The sequence below is a fragment of the Tenebrio molitor genome, chromosome 6 (genome assembly GCF_963966145.1).
Source record: "Tenebrio molitor chromosome 6, icTenMoli1.1, whole genome shotgun sequence".
NCBI lineage: Eukaryota > Metazoa > Arthropoda > Insecta > Coleoptera > Tenebrionidae > Tenebrio > Tenebrio molitor.
This window is the reverse complement of record NC_091051.1, coordinates 3,628,936-3,646,871: the sequence shown is the minus strand read 5'-3', so window position 1 is coordinate 3,646,871 and position 17,936 is coordinate 3,628,936. Positions and strand designations below refer to the sequence as shown.

Below are 17,936 nucleotides of genomic sequence, written 5' to 3'. Positions count from 1 at the left end.
CCGTGGTGTAGTCCGTTTAGAAGAACAGTACATACCACGTGGTGTCCAGCCGACGTAGCTGTTACGTAAATCATTGAACCGCCCATGTACTTCTCGATTTGAACATACTCTACTCGTTCTCCGTTTTTACCAGTCACTTTTCTCTCTTTTTTTGTTTTATTTTGAGCCGCGTTTATTTTTAATAAAAACAAATCTATCAAATCGTGTTCCATCACTTTTGTTACTCTGAAAATAAAATGAACATCGCAACAAAATTGCGTTTTTATATTACCGACTGGCTGGAATGCTCCTTTAATTTATTCGTCACGTGAAAAAAAAATCTACTCTTTCACAGTTCTGAAACCTTCAAACATCGACTTTTTTCCACTCAAATGGACATTTTTTTTCATTTTATTACATTTTAATTATTTACTAGTTTTGTTTCGGATCCTGGTTCCAACAAGCTGCATTAGAATCACGCTGATTTTTTTTTTTTATTTTTAATTTTTGTCTAGTTCCCAATCAACCAAAAACATTGTCAATTACATATTTTAAAATGCTGTAGATTTTGACATAAATGTCTTACTTTTATTGTTCTTTTCACTTCATCAGTTTCTGGCAAAAAAATCTCAAGACAACAACTTCCTTATGTAGCACGTTTAAAGAGAAAAGTACATATCACGTGTGTCCAGCCTAACTGGTCATCACGTAAATCATAGGACCGCCCATGTACTTCTCGATTTGAACGCAGTCTACTCATTCACAATTTTTACCATTCACTTTTCTCTCTTTGCATGTTGTATTTTTAGCAACGTTCATTTTAAATAAAAACATATAAATCAAATTGTTTTCTAAGGCACACTTTTGTTGCTCTAAAAATAAAACGAACCTCTTTTAAATTGTGTTTTCATATCATTCTCTGGAAAAACTATTTGGGAGTTTAATTTACCCGTTAAGTAAAAAACAATGTACTTTTTCCACAGTCGTGAAACCTTCAAATGTCAACTTTTTGTCCCTCAAATGCAGACCAGCTTTTTCTCATTTAAACCCGTTTTAATTGGCCTCCATTATCTCTGCCTTGGTGTTTTGTGTTCATTTACAATTTTTTGCCCCGACAAACAGAATCATTATCGTGTCCGAACTTTTCACGGCGAATCTTAAAGTCACGTCTGTGCTTAAGTCGGATGAGGCCCCGCCCACTCGGATTGCATTTTTTAACGAGGCGCGATAAGAATTCCGCCGTCTTGTCGGTTATTGTTCCGTTATACGAGTGAAACTTGGGCGAGAAATGTCGCCATAAAAGTGAGTTATAAAAGGCGAGGGGAAAAGCGTCGCATTGTGGGCCATGCAGAGTGAAATTGATCAGAGACGTTTGGTTAAACGTGGGGATGCGATAAAGGTGGTCGGGGTTGGACACGGAACACCGTCCCTCGGTGCGTACTTGTCAGATGACATAATTATCTGGTAAAATTGGCCGCAGCGTGTCGGAATTTGAGGAGGAGTGACGTCGGTCGCGTTTGTCTTGTCGCGTCCGCACTTGGATCGGGGAAATGTGATTTTTTGTGGGGAAAACACTCACGGTTCGGCAATTATTCATTATTTGCAGGTTTTCCACGCACATGTAAATCCGGGGTTTATTTAAACGAGCTGAAAGGCTCGCCTACAAAACGGGATGTTTACCCGATTTGCACGACCGACCTCTACGACTCTTTTAGACGAAAATTAATTTATTTCATTATGTTGGGAGGCCGCGCAACGTTCGTACTTTAGAGGGGGTGGCACCGCCATCGACGACCCTCAACACATGCCGTTATCCAATTTTTTATGTTTGATGTTCTAATTTTTTCTGTCACTAGAGGTTCATCATTTTCTTGTAAATCCAAAGAGTTGTTATTTGCTGCTTGTTAATCAATTAATTTACACTGCCAAGTTTGGATTTTTTTCTAGCTGAGCGTGTGAATGCAGGAAAATAAATTTTTTATATTCGTATTTTGTTTTTTTTTAATTACAGAAAACTAAAGATAAAATAGCAATTAAAAAATTTCAAAAAAAACCTTTTCTAATTCCTATCCCCCATCCCTCTCCTTTTCTAGCCTCTCTCTTTCATCCAACTTATCTCCCTTCCGTCTTGATTCAGTATCCCCCCCTCCCATTTCCTTTGCCACCCTCTCTCTTATTTCAAATGTGCTCGATTGTCTTTCTCTCCTCATAGCACCATTCTACACCTTCTTTCCTCTCTATCCATCCAATATCTGTTTTCTCTCTTCTCGTACCCACATCCTTCTTTCTTGCTTATCTGTTTCTTTCTCCTTTTCACTACATTCATCCATCTTCCTTTTGCTCTCGATCTTTCCACTTCTTCACTGACGTACCCGTTTTTTTGGTAGTATTTCTCTCTCTCTCTCTTCTTCTTCTCTGGGTTCTTTTTCTTCCTTTCCATCCATTTTGGCCTCAAACTTTGCCGCTGTCTATCCCGCTTTCAGTCTCATCCTAATTCTTTTGCACTCTTCCCTCACAATGTACCGTGGTGTTTCTCTGTCTACTACTACCACTCTTCTCAAATACTTTTTCTCTACCTCTTCTTGTTTCTACCATCTGTATACTCTCTATCCTGCTCTCAAACATCATTATTCTGCTCCTGAAATCACCTTCCCACTTTCTCCTATTCCCTAAACACATCCCAATACGTTGTTTGCTTTCCTCACTATTTCTCTGATGTGTGTTCTTTTGTTGAATGTGTAATCCAAGTATTTGAACTCGTATTTTCACTATTTTCCTTTCCTTCCTTCCTATTTGCTTTCATTCTCTTCACTCTTCTTTTTTCTCTTATTGGACACCATCATTTTCATCTTGTCAACATTCACTTCCAGATTTTTCTTCCTCACATACTTTCCCCGGCTCCTCATCATTTCTTTCATTTCTCTCTCACTCTTTGCTACTATTACCAAGTCATCCGCAAACGTCAGGTTCCAAACTTTCTCTCTACCCACCATACTCCCCCTGCTTCTGCTTTCTATTTTTTTTTTGCTACAGGGTCATTATAAATGATTGTCCCATCGCACTTGGCGTTGAAAATCCACACAAATTTAGCCTCCAACGCTCGCCAACGCCTACTACGATAGTACAATAATTTATAATGAGTAATGACCCTGTATAAACTTCTGCTTTTTTTCATATAACAGAGATTTACCTATTATTGGTTATAAGTCTGATGAATGTGTCGCGAAAAGTACTAGACCAAAACAAAATCCTTGGTGCACTCCACATCCTTCCTTAATTTTATTTCTTGGTATCCAATGAAACCATTTCTGATTTTTTTTTAATTAGACGTACGGATATAGAGGAGAGAGGTCTTTCTTCTCTCTTAATGAAAATCGCATCCAAATTTGGATTATTCTTTTTTCACCGAAAATATGAATATCGAAAGATAAACATTGTAGTTCATTTGTCTCTTTGTTTTTTTTTGCTATAAATTACATTTCTTCCTTCATATTTATTAGTAATTAATTACTACACATCAGACTTTCATTCAGAAAAGCGCAGAACCCAAACAAAATCCTTGTTGCACTCCACACACATCTTATAGTAAGTTTTTTCGCTTCCCCCTTTTCTTTCTTCTTTTCTTTCATATTTTCTTTTACCGTCAAATAACTTTAATAATATATTCTTCCAGATTTCAATTCTCTTTTTTAATCCACAACTTAAATACCAAAAAATTGTACATACAGGGTGTTATTGAAAGTTGTACAGATATTTTAAGCACAAGCTACTGGCTCGAAAAAACTCGAAAAAATATATAAAAAAATTTAATGTCAAAAAATAAAATGACATTTATTTTTTGAGCTACAATTTTTTTTTATTGCTTTTAGTCTTCTACGTTGTCAAACAACCTCGTAGGTAAAATTTTGGCACATGTTAAAAATACACCCTGTAAATCATATTTTATAAACCGTACACCAATGCGGTTTCCTTGTTTTAAAGCATATTTCGTATAGGTTACTTCGCATTGGCGTACATTTTATAAAACATGATATACAGGGTGTATTTTTAAAATGTGCCGAAATTTTACCTACGAGGTTGTTGGACAACGTAGAAAACTAAAAGCAATTTAAAAAAATTGTAGCTCAAAAAATAAATGTCATTTTATATTTTTTAAATATTTTTTCCGAGTTCTACATGAAGTCGAAACGTTATAGATGTGGATTAGGGACTTGTCGTTAAGTTGGCACTACGAGGAAAACTAACTAGGCGCGTTTATAAGGTACATATTTGAATTTATGACAGATTTCTCACTAATATACAGTTCAATCATAAGTTTTAACCGACCTTGAGTTTGACAATCCTCATCTAAAACAATACCAAAATATTTTTTCTTTCTTGGTATTTTTTTATTATAAATTATGAGATTCATCATTCTCTTCTAAACCTGATGCACGTGCAGCGAAAAGTCCTGCACCACGACAAAATCCTTGCTGCACTCCACTACTTTTCACTCATTTCTCGCTTTTCCACCCTCCCACGAAAATTAATTTATTTCATTACATCAACCGCCCACAATTTACGAGTTGTCAAATCCGCCAATATTTGTGCGTTTGTGACACCCTTATCGCCCTTCATAACCGGTGACGATGATTTTTTAATGTTGTGCCAATTTAACTTCGATTTTGTTTGAAACTGCTCCACCAAATAATCCGATTTACGAGCATTTCTCTATTTTTCAAGTAACATTGTTTCCGCTGGGATTCTTTTCATCTTGAATATTAACAAAATTTATGAAACTTATTTGCATTTCTCCTCTCTGAAAGATTCAAGAACTGCTTTATTGAATGCGAGCACAGTCTGTTTTTGTGGGATCGCCCCAAGCAGACAGCTGAAAAGGAAAACTCTGAAGATAATCATCCACTAATATTTTTCTTTACTTATTATAAATTATTCTGGGTCCGCGCATTTCTACGACCTTTGTACAAAACTCAAACAAATCTGCGACAAATTGCACCCAAGTCTCGCTCCACAATGGTGCGACTTATTGCTCGTGCGACTTGTCGCAAGTGGAACTTTCCGGTTTTAGCCTCGTTACTGGTATTTGTGCACAACAACTCGATTGTTAACGGTCCAATTTTCCCGGAAACATCTCGCCGCGGTGAATCCCCCATTTTCATGTAACAATCCCGGCGTTCATTATTTTTTTGTTGCGCAACACATTCATCAGCGATTTGTTACTTTGTACGAACGGAAAAGCGTGTAAAGGTTGAAATTTCCCGTTTTATTCGCCGTCAAATGCATCGTTTTCCGGCTGTAATGAATCGAAAAAATAGCGGCGGGGGTGGGTTTATGCAGTGGTGTGATTAGGCATAAACCGGGTGGTAATGATTCCAGTGTTTGCCAATGTATGATGGGACATGGATCGGGGTAGGAACGACGTGGTTTACGGACGCCAGGAAGACATCGTTCGGATATTGAATCGGCTGAACGAGACCCAAGCGGAGCTAGCTTGCGAGCTCAAGAGGACCCTCACGCCGCCCTCGAATGGCTGTCCGGTGGACTTCGACACCGTCCTGTGCTGGCCCCAGACGCCGCCCAATTCCGCCGCCGTTCTGCCCTGCTTCGAACAGCTCAACGGGATCAAGTACGACACGAGGGGTGAGCGCTCAGTTATTTCTTCTCGGTGTTTTTATTCGATTGATCGAATTATCGGGATTCGAGCGCGTTTTACGCATCCCCAGTTGCAAATCGCGCCGCACAGATGAGTCCAACTGTCGCCGTTAATTCCATAATTATGAGCGTTTGAAGTGGTTCCCTCCATTTACTGCTAACGCAGCGCAGATCAATTAAACTGTACAAAAGTTCATAACTTTTGATTGCCTAATAAACCCACAATTCAACTAATCATAATAAAGTCCCACCCTTTAATTGCAGCTGTTACACTACGGTCCTAATGATGCGTAATATGGGCCGCAGTAAATTCCGTCATGGGCAAGTGTCATTCGTTAGATTGTCGTTAACTTGGATTTTTATCTAGACCGACTTCGTTAACGCAAAATACGATCTTAGACTGCAAACATTATTTGACGTTAGTTCCGGCGCATCCACCATTTTTATAAGTAAAAAGCTGGAAAAAGAAAATCATGTTTTTTAATTAGAACGTTGTAACGGCGAGATTAAGTCTAAATGAAACTTTTTATTAAGGGGATAAGAAAAACAATTTTTTCCGATAAAGAATTTTTTATCTAAGATCAATGAATAACATTAGCTGCTGGTAAAATGATGTTTTGCTATTAGCGATTACGAATTATTCATGGAAAGGTTCTCGTCGTGCGTTCAACTCTGAGTGAATGTCATTCAGTTTTACCAACTACAAAAAAAATTCATAATTACCACAATTTTTAATAAAGCGATTTGCTTTTTATGGAATTAATTGGTTAAATTGTACAAGTGTCTATAAAAGAACGTATATCACGTGTCCTGTGGAATTCGAATATATTTGATTTTTGCCGCTCTGTAGTTTATTGTGGTACCAAAAATAGAGGTAATTAGAATATAGAAAAACTGACAAGCAAAACAACTACTACGTTGACCTCACAACTGGTGATTTAACAATTTGACATTTGACTCTTGACATCTGATTTGACGGTTTCAACGACGCGACATAGTTCAATACAATAAAACTATAGAGCTGCATAATTTACAGGACTCTTGATATACGTTCTTTTATAGACACTTTGTATAAATTACCCTAGATTAAGTTACAAAAATTTTTTTGAAATTATTTTGGAGAATCTACCATTTTTTAAATTGATTTAAAAAATTTACAATATGAAAGAACAATTACCAAAAAAAAAAGATAAAACATTTGCCTAGATAAATATTTTTTTTAAATTAAATTGCAAGCAACAACTTTTACTTCAAAATCACCAAATAACAGGATTTTTTTTACGCCCAAGATAATGAATTAAGGAAGAGTTTTCGTGATTGGACAAGATTTAAGAGAACACTTTAAAAAAGAGCAATTTTTGGTTTATGAAATTCAAAATGTTGTACTGGTGGCCACTTGTTTCGCCAGATTTAGAACCAGTAGAAAACTTGTGGAGTAACACTACCAGATATGGTGCTACGGTGAAAGAAATGTATTTGTTGCATTTTCCATATAAATTACTGCAGTTAATTAGGTCATAATAATACCGAGCGATCATTTAAAAAATAAATCGAGTTTGCTTTGGAGCCTATGCTATAGCATGGGTTGCCGACTCGATTTATTTTTTAATTGATCGCACCGTATTATAATAATAATAAATTATTACGAGAAATTGTAGGTAAAATAAATTTTGTGTTATGAAATTAATCGGCAATCATTAATCATTTTACTTGAAAAAATTGTGTGTTTATTATTAAGAGTCTCTTAGCTGCTGTTGCAGCCAGCATTTCGCCGGATTTGAAACCTACAGAAAAGTTCTGGATTAATCTGGCTCAGATTTGCCGTTTGGATGAAAACGGTTTATTGTTTTTTTTTTTTAATTATAAATTGTTCTGTTCATAATAGAGGTTCATTATTTTCCTAAACCTAACGAACGTGCAACGAAAAATGCTAGACCACGACAAAATCCTTGCTGCACTCCAACCCATCTCCACCACTTTTCACTTGTTTCTCCCTTTTTCCACCCTCCCACAAAAATTAATTTTATGTGCTTAGTATTCCGGTCTCTTAGCTCGTGTTGTAGCCAGTGATTTGGCCGGATTTGAAACCTACAGAAAACTTCTGGATTAATATAGCTCAGATTTGCCGTTTGGACGAAAACGATTTATTTGCTGTTCTATTCATGTAAATTACGATAGATGGTTCAGCTACAAAATTATTTTTGAAATTATTTCTGGCGCGTCCACCATTTTTTAAATTAAAAAAAAAATGCTTCAGCTTGTTGTAGCATCCCAGAATAATAAAGTTATTTGTTATTTTTAAAAGATAAAAATGGTTCATGTAACTGTCTAAATATTTTTTGAAAGAATCTCACTTATGAGAAATGATTAATAATTACAATTTTTCGTGAATAAGAAAAATCCAGGAGAAAATTTTAAATAAAATAAAATTGCGTTTTATGAAATTATTTGGCGGTAATTTTACTTGATACAATTTGATGTGTTTATTATACAGAATCTTAGTCATTGTTGTAGCCAGCAATTTTGCCAGATTTAAACCCTACAGAGAACTTGTGGAGTAAATGGCCCAGATTTTCCGCGCAAATGCAAATAATGTATTTTCTATTATACAGGGTGTCTCAGCTAAGACTTTCGAGCCTAATATCTCGGTTATTTGCCAATGGATTTTTATAAAATTTAATTAGATATTCTAGACCGTGAAGGTTCAATTAGTAATAATAAAATTACCTCAAGTTAAAAAATGTAATTTTAACACATGTTTCCTTTATCGAAAATTATACGCGATTATTATTAGATTGTTAAACATTAAAAAATAGGGATCTGCACAAACAATTAAGTAAATCACTTGTCTGATTCAACGAAAAGATTAGATTTTGTCGCTAAAAATTTAATGTAAAATTTGAAGAAATTTTTTGCAGTTACCTTTTGAAACAATTGATGATTAATTGCCAAGCAACATTTTGTACACCCTTTAAAGTCTGTCAAAATTGGGCGCGCTTTATTAGAAACGTCAAATTGTGAAAATTTATTGAAAATACTCTAAAAATAGGCTACAGCGGCCGAAATTTCAATATTGTTGAAAAAAGAAAAAAAAAATTGCCTATGGAGAGTGTCGTAGAACTTCAATGACACAGTTCGTTTTCTCGTGGAACACTGTCCAAATGTAGGCTTTACAAAATGTAAGGTTAAGAGAGTCGTCAATTTATTTGAAGACACAGGAAGCGTACGTGAACTAAATTACCTTGCTAAAATATCCCGATCGTGTTTTAGTCCTTTATGGAAGAATTAAAGCATCCAGTATAATAAATTACGTCCAAATGTTGTCTTTAACTTTGTAAGTGTTTGTAAGGTTGGCAAGATAAACGTCAAAAATGTCACCTGCGTTTCTACGAAAAGGGATGACCAAAATTCTGCAAAATTGCGCGTTTGTTTTATACGCGTATACGTTTTTGCATTTGCAGCCACGTTTAACACAGTTTTTTGCTTTTTTCTTGCAAACCAGACGTCTTTCAAGGACGAATTTTTCCCTACAGCATTTTTTATTGACGATCAATTTTTTATGTAAATTTTAATTGATTCAACATTTTAAAAAGGCATGTAAAAATTACGTTTTTAAGACTTGGGTGATTGCATTAATGGGATTTTATTCTTCACCGTCTAAAATATCTGCATTTTAAATTTCACAAAAATCCGCTGGAAAATAACTGAGTTATTAGGCTCGAAAATCTTAGCTGAGACACCCTGTATTCACTTAAATTGCAGCAAATAGTCAAGCTACAAAATTATTTTTGAAGTTGTTCCGGGCGCATCCACCATATATAAAATTTAAGAAACTTCTTGCCTCAATTTGTTAAATCTAAGAATAATAAATTAATTTTTAGGAAGATAAACATTATGCATGTCAAAACATTTTTTAAGTAAACACAAAACTTATTACGAATTGAGATAGTTTTCTTGATTAGAAAAAAATCCAAGAAAAATGTTTACATAAAGCAGTTCCGCTTTATGAAATTAGTTCGCCGGAAATTTGTCTTCTAGTCTGTCTCATGTTGCGAGGCGGGCGGCACATCCAACATTTGTATGGTTTTCAGCGCCAACTGCGATGGGACAATCATTTATAATAACCTTGTATAAATTCCTGCAAAGACTCGGCACATCCACCATTTTACAATAATAAAAAACTTCTCTTTAACTTGACAGCTCTATCATTTGATGAATATTTTTGAGAGTGTTCCTGGCGCATCCACCATTTCCTCACCACAAGAACGTTGATTATTGAATGTTTTCCAGAAAAATAGCATTGTTGAGCGTGTAATTTCCCCACCGTCAACACTGCTTATTTTTAGCCCGCTTTGCTTTGTTCAATAAGTGTGTTCGCAAATTCCGTGGTGCCTCATGCGCGAACTAATGAAAAAATTTTTTCGGGTGTGTGCTCCCGATCGCCGCCCCCCACAAACTTTCCTTTTTATAAATAATCATCCCAGTTCCCAAGTAATTCGCTCATTGCTCACAAGTTAAATTAGTCGTGGGAATAAAACCGCACGAGGATTGATTTCCACTCAGTCAATTGCCTCCAAATGTTCCGTCATTTCAATTTGGCCTTGCACTCGGTGCAGCTTCACAGGCGAGCGGTCGGGAAAAATGCGGCGGCGAACGGTGGCGGCGGCCGAGAGAACGACCGCCACCGCAATCTAATTTATCCATTACAATAACAGCACGAATCGAGGTAAATTTGATATTTCGCCGGCGGCGCTCTTTAAAAATAGGAAATAAATTTTAAGGCTCCGGGTAATTGGAAACGAAACCACCTACACCATAAGCGAACTTTTGTGACTTCGCTGGTGGTCGTAATGAAAGCAATCCGACGAGACACCGTCAAAAGAACAAGCGAAATCGAATAAGGAGAGGAAAGGAGGCGGATGAAAGGGCGAAAAACGCGGACTCGTGTTCGCCTACTAATGTAAACAGACCGGAAAGTGAGCGACTCCGGTTAATTGCTAAACTTGTCGGTATTTGTATTTTCGAAAGCGAATTAAATTCGCGTCGGCAACGACGCCGACTGCACTTGATTTGTGGCGTTGTCTGCATTTTGCCCAAGAAAAATTCACGAACGAACGGTGCAGACGTTTTAACTAATCGAGGCCGGAGCAAACGAAAACTGCAATTTGTTAGTGTCTATCGCCGATGACAGTTATCCTTTCTTAAATTGATTGCTTTGACTTAGCGACAGCGCTACAAGAATTCATTTCAAGAGGAACGAGCGCTCCCATCAAGATAATTTGATCGCGACGAGAATACCAAAATTAAAACACCGGAAACAGCTAATGTCGTGTACCTGCTTGGGGTTTTTCGATTTCTCACCAGATGAATGATGTCACTCAAAACTCTGTACGGGGTCGCACGCAACGTCCATAAATAAACTGTCAATAATTGTCACATAACCTCAATATCTTCAAGTCTCTTGACAATTCCTCACAAGCGGTATTTTTAACGGCAAAGGATGTAAAATAATTTCCCTTGCTGCCCGTGCTCCTTGATTTAAAGCAACAATTTTTCCTTTGTGTTATCACAAACAATTTGTTTTTATGCAATTATTTTGTCCAAAGAAGTTTTATTTGGGTTTTTTGGCGGTTGCAGAAAATTTTTCATTGACACAAACTCGTGTAGTTTGTTTTTCCCAGATGTTACAATAAGTTCGGTTTTTAATTGATATGAAAATGGTGGTTGCGCCGGGAATAATTTCAAGAATATTTTGTAATATACACCAAGAATTTTCTGTTTAATTACGCCCACCAAAACTGTTATAGTCTCGATCAATAAAATTATTAATTAGTGTCGTCAAAAGTATCGCCTGAGCAACAACAACTGTTTGAGTTGGCAATAAAACTGGTGACTTTTATGTCAAGTTCCAAAGAGAACCAGTTGATCAGTAAAATATTACAAAACGTTTAAATTTGAAATTTATATCAGTCAGTAATGACAGTAAAACAAACTGAAGTAGGTAAGTACAATTCACAGCCTTGCCAACTTCAAACAAAATACGGGGTGATCAAGAAGGACTGTTTAAGTTGGTAACACTGGATCGTATATTAAATCGTATAACAGGAGTAACTTCCGGTTGTTGGTGGCTTGTCATTGTTAATAATATACCTATATCAGATATTTGTCAAATAAACCAATAAAACATGTCCAGTTGCAGTGTTATAAATAACCGAATTAAAAAATTTTCTTAATTGTACTGCCAACTTAAACAGTCCTTTTTGATCACCCGGTATTTTATTGCCAAGTGAAACAGTTATTATTGCTCACGGGGTAGTTTTCACAAAGATCTTGATTCCCACATGACACAGTTTTAATTTATTTACAAATATTCGTTGTCGTTAGACTTTTTTTAACAAAAGTGCCAAATTGTATCCGTTTCGAAAACTCACCTTGATAAAAAATTAACTGATTCATCTAATATTTCATTGACAGATGTGACGTCACAGCGCGGTATAAATTTTAAACACACCACTGACATCTACTTGCCAGATTGTCAACTTTCAAATTTTTGACAGATTGTTTAAATTAAATAAAAAGTACATATTCAGCAGGGCGTAGTTTCATCAGCGGTCATACCGTTGACGTCGAACGTAATTTATTCAGCACATAAACAATGCTTTCAATTATTTATTTAGTTCTCTTTAGACTAACCTGAATTTTCCTAATATTTTAATGATATGTGATGGCTGTCATTTGAAACTAATGATTTTATTTCCAAGAAAATTAGGGTCAAGGTGAAGTTATGTGTTTGAAGGAAATATGTCAAAGCATACCAAGCAAAAAGATGACGTGCGCTGATAAAAAAGAGCACAGGATTTTTTTTGACGCTCGTTATAACAACTAGTTTGCGCGCTTCGTTTTTTGAACACTCATTATAATCTACCAGTACTGTGTAAATAATGAAATTTATTTATATTTATTATTTGATTTGTTGAATAACAGACAAAAAGTAAACTTTCATAAATTACAGATTTTGTGATAGTTTTGACAGATAACAATATCTGGTGTTATTACCAAATGTCAATAAAATTTCTAAGTCAAGTTTTTGTTGTTATTGTTCAAATTCAGTAAGAATTAGATAAGGATGTCGTAAAAGGCGAAATAATAGTTATTTATGCAACGAGTTTCTGTGTAAATTGGGCTTTTCTAACTGTCCGAGGGACAAGATTAAAGGTTTTAAGGTTTAAGGTTTTAAGGCCTCGAGGGCAATTAGAAAAGCCCAATTTACCCTCAAACGAGTTGCATACAAAATTTTATTGTTTGAAACCACGTCACTGAAGCTTCCAAATCTTTTAAAAATGGTTTCGCATTTGCTTTTGACAGTTTTGACAACTTTTTCAAGGCCTGTCAGAAATGTAACGTTGAATGTGTTGTCTAGGGCAACGGTTCGTTATCTGCTCATTTTGCTTTAGGGCAGTTAAGTGGTGCAATTCTGTTTTAAAATTTACCAATATTGCTATACAGAGTGTTTCTGAAATAAGTGCGTTAATTTTAACTGGTAATAGAACTCATCAAAAGGAACAACTTTTCTCTCTGCCAATTTGGCGAAAAACGTTGCGTAATGGCTTAAAAAACTAGGAAAGATTTTCCCAAAACCGTTCATATCTCCAAAACTAAGCTACCTAAAAACCTGAAACAACCAGATTCTTACGAAGTGGATTTTTTGCTATACGGGTAGATTTATTTGAATTTCGATTTCGGCGTTAAAACAAGTTTTCTGGATGAAAATTGATGTTTTTTTCATATTAGCGCTGATCTCAATTAGCCATTGCAGTATTTAGTGGCGTAGGGCTATTTTAGTGAAAAATCTCTCCAATTTTTTTTTTGGAATTAAACATCGTTTTTCGGCAAAATGGTAGATAGAAAAGTTGTTCCTTTTGACGAGTTCTATTACCACTTAAAATTAACACACGTATTTCAGAAACACCCTGTATAGCAATGTTGTAGTTGCTATGATATGAAGCTGCTGATTGGTTGGAGCTATGCAAAATCACTATTGTTCAATAACAATATTGCTAAATCTTGAAACAGAATCGCACTAAATAGGCAGTTTACAAAGGAGAAAAATGAGAACTTATGACAGTTGAAAACAATTCTTTTATTCATACCCTAGTTGTATTAAAATATAAAACCTTTTTAGTACTAGGTAGTAAAGTTCTAAAGCTCTTTTTAGGTACTGTCGCGAGCAATAAATTTTGGTCGTCAATGTCATTTCAAAATTTGGTTAGATTGTCACAGATTTAAAAAACTTCCTAGCCTAATTATGCCCATGTCAACAAAGTGTCAAAAAAATGAGAAAAAAATGACAATTAATGTCATGCAACATGATGATAGGTTATGATATTTACGACTGTTTTACAATGGAGCATTTTCGATTGCGTCAAAGAATGACCTTGACGACCAAAATTTATTGCTCGCGACTGTACTTGTGGTGCTAGTAAAACAACAATTCTTTTGTTTCGTTTAATTTACTTTCTCTGCACTTCAATACATTTACAAAATTATTATAATTAACAATTTTACACCACCATTAAAATAATTTTAAAATCTCTATTTTCTCAACTTTCTGATCTTTTCCTATTCCTTTTCTTGGGACACTTCTTTGTTTTTCTTTTCTCCGGTGCAGTACAAAGGTCCCCCTTCGACTATAGTGACACCTCTAAATTTTAAATATTTTACATTTTGTCGAAAAATAAGATATTTTTTGGGCGCTAATTTTTAACAATTTTATTAACTAATTCGAAAATTTGATAAATGATTCTTTGCTAGAATTTTCACTAATTTGTCCCTTCCAAGGACATTACAATTTGCTAAAATTTTGTTAAGCATTTTCCCGCAAGCTTTTGCCGTTGGATATTTTTTCATGAATTCCTTTAATGTTTTTATTTGATCTCTTGTACGGTTTAGTTAATATTTACACCGTTATCTTCCTGATAATATGATTGTAAGCTCTTTACATTTAATCTAGCCAAATATCCCAACTCTCGCGTATTTTAAATTTGTCTGAATTGCTGAGAAAAAATCGTACCTATTTATAACCGGCGATATCTTCTTAATCTCGCAGATTAAGAAGACATCTTGCGAAAAATATAATTTTAAGATCAACGAAAAGGTAAAAGAAGTAATAAAAAAAAATATCGCGTGGTTGATCGTAGTTGAATTATCAATTTTTAAGAGCGACAGAAAGGCAAATAAAGCAATAAAAACGTATATTTATAAATTAATATGAATCATGCGTTGGTAATCTTTAAGTAAATAATTGGATAAGTAACCTGCCCTGCCCAGAGATATGTACGTAAAGTGTGGTTTCCGTGAACTGATAAGGCGAGAAAAATTGCAAGCACCTCGTCGTTTTCGAAATGCTTTGGAGGAAATTTCTGTTTTTGAATTTTGTACAAAAAAAAAATTGTGAAGGGACTTTAGGTTCGCATTGATAATTTGTGACCTTCAGAGAACGCCACCCGCCTCTGCTTCTCGAACGGGAGTTGGGACCAATACAGCAACTACACCTCCTGCAAAGAGTTGTCCCCTCTAGAAGGTCCCGAGGTGGAACTGACCACCACAATCTACTTCATCGGCTACACCGTCAGCCTGGTGGCCCTCCTGTTCGCCGTCTACATCTTCTGGAAGTTCAAGTGAGTCGAAAGCGGGCTCAAAAAATGAGATGGAGGAGTTGAATCTCACTAAAGAAAACCAAGTGAAGAGACCACTGCTCCACTTACTTTACAGAGCCCGATCAAGCTTTCCCATGCTTTATCGCCGACTTCCGGCCCAAATCTGTCAATATTTGACAAGTCCGTGGCGTCGAGGCGTGCTTGGCAAGTGGCCGTCATATGGAAGAGTTAGATCTGGCAGTTCAAATCATGCGAAGATCTAATCTTCCACTCAAGGGCCGTTCGCTTCCTCTCGACACCGACGAAGAAAACAACAAAAAATTCGTACCTGGGACCGTTCAGGAGCACTCACACCACACATTGAGGTTGTGCGTGCGACCTGCACCTTTTTATAATCATTAATATCGATATCTGCGACCAATAGGTGATCGATCCACGTAAGTGTCGCCTATAGGTGGGACTTTTTGCACTGTTTTGGAGTCGAGAGGAAAGCAAACAGTCCCTCGAAAATTGTTGTTATCTCGACGTAATTAAAACCGACTCCGCCAAGACTTTCTCCGATTTTCGATCGATCTTATCGACGAGCGTGGATTAGCAAACGGGCTCGAAAATAAACTCTCAATTACGCAACTCGTTCCCGGTTTATCGCCGCCCTCATTATGCTAATAGATAAAACGTTTCCCGATCGAGTGTTTGCGGTCTCACCCTCGCCAGATCGATACTCCAATCTGGAGACCAAGACACCACCGCATTTTATTTGCCCAAGGTGGGACCTAGATCCGAATTTCGCAACGCCTGTTGCTGCTTCATTTTCCGCTCTTTCTTTGCAGGGATCTGCGCTGCCTCCGCAACACCATCCACATGAACCTGATGTGCTCCTACATCCTGGCGGACTTCATGTGGATCTTCGTGTACAGCCTTCAGGTTTGTGTTAATCAACCCGGATTGCTCACGCCGAACAAACAAGATCTTATCGGAGGAAATTTACCTAATTCTTGGACGAAAATCGAAACACACTATCGAAAAACAAATATTTGGCGCGCAAATAGCGACATCCTCCATTTCGCTGCTCTTGCTCCAATTTTTTGTTTGAAGTCCACTCGAATTTGCGCAGTTCATTTTTGACAAATTGATCTTTTTTACGATTATTGCCAAGGTTTAGAGCTTTGGACGTTAAGTTTTTTATGGTTTTCATTTTTCCTCGATGATTTCTACTAGATTTACTTGTTTAATTTCGCTGTTACTTGTCTATTATTTTAACGGCACCTTTCATTTCAATCTCTCGACGAGATTCTTATTTCCTCTTATTAACCATTCCACTTCTTTATATTCCGCATTTAAATTTAACGACTGGAAGATCTTTAACGTTTTAGTGGCACTTTTCGCCGTTTACGATTTTCCAAAGCGAAGAGATTAATCAAAAATGGCTTCGTTACAAATTTTTATCGCCGTTTCGCTGCGCCGCCTCCATAACAATCATCACGAAATAGTTTCCCAATTAACTCAACTCTGTTTACCAACAATCTCAAACAAATTAAAAAACGCCATTAGACTTATCTAATCTAAAACAGCCAGATTTGCATTTTTGCATTTCCCAGTCGCCATCTTGTCTGATCTGTCATTTTTCTAGACGCCCCTGCAGGCCAACAAAGCCTTCTGCATTTTCCTCATAATCCTGCTGCACTACTTCCACTTGACCAACTTCTTCTGGATGTTCGTCGAAGGTGAGTGATCACCCTCAATTAGCAACTTCCACCCCTGTGACCACCACTCGTTAACCCCCACACGTTTCAGGTCTGTATCTGTACATTCTGGTGGTGAAAACCTTCACCGGGGAGAACATCAAGCCCCGGATCTACGCCGTAGTAGGCTGGGGTACGTAACTAATTAACGAAAGGGTCACAACCGCGAAGAATAAAATCTAGGGGATGTTTCGATATGTGCGGGTAATGAGGGGTTCGATTTGTGGACGTGACGCCCCAATTCTCTTTGTCTCTTCGCTAATTTGAGCAATGTTCGATCAAAGGTTTACGGGGTGGTTAATAACGTAATCAGGGTGGGTCGTTAGGGGTGCGAATGAATATTCCGGGGCACGCTTTTTTGAGATTAAGAGGAAGTGGTTGTAATTAGCGGGAATGAATAATTCGCAAACGTTTGCCTACAATGGACGGTGTTTAGGGGAATCATGTTTGGAAGAGTCGGAATGCCACCGCCGACGGCGAGGCGGATTAAGGGGTTGTCGGCGATTAGGGATGATTAAAGTGGAGGAATTTCACCTCAAAGAGCATGGCAAAATTTGTTACTCAGGTTTGAATTTTTAAAGACGCGAAAGGGGGAACTAATGGACAGTTTTTGTTTCGTAATAAGTTCCAGAAATATCTGATTTTGTTTTGCATCGTCAGTCTCTCTGTTTACTTTTCATCTTATCGTCACGTAAGATAGTGAGTTTCCTCTCTTAATAAGCAATTATTAGTCACCAACTAATCCGTGCCAATTCTCCTGCAGAAAACGTTCATTAAAAAATCACAAATCTTTTGAAACAATTTCTCCAACACATAAATTATTTTTTAGAATTTGCGTCTCTGATAGGTCTATTATTGTATTCAATTTGATTTAAAGCACTCGTGGTTTAATACATCTCTAAGAATT

At 36.6% G+C, this 17,936-nt stretch overlaps 1 protein-coding gene across 2 annotated transcripts in view; it reads left to right on the top strand.

Moving 5' to 3' along the window:
* The window catches only part of LOC138134295 (diuretic hormone receptor-like), a 29,501-nt gene that overhangs the window by 6,332 nt on the left and 5,233 nt on the right, over positions 1-17,936 (top strand). For both annotated transcript variants that reach the window (XM_069052480.1, XM_069052481.1), the window contains exons 2-6: positions 5,356-5,619; positions 15,125-15,308; positions 16,118-16,211; positions 16,918-17,011; positions 17,082-17,162. In XM_069052480.1, the coding sequence (XP_068908581.1) occupies positions 5,379-5,619; positions 15,125-15,308; positions 16,118-16,211; positions 16,918-17,011; positions 17,082-17,162 (694 nt within the window). In that variant the 5' untranslated portion in view covers positions 5,356-5,378. The remainder of the gene's footprint in view (positions 1-5,355; positions 5,620-15,124; positions 15,309-16,117; positions 16,212-16,917; positions 17,012-17,081; positions 17,163-17,936) is intronic.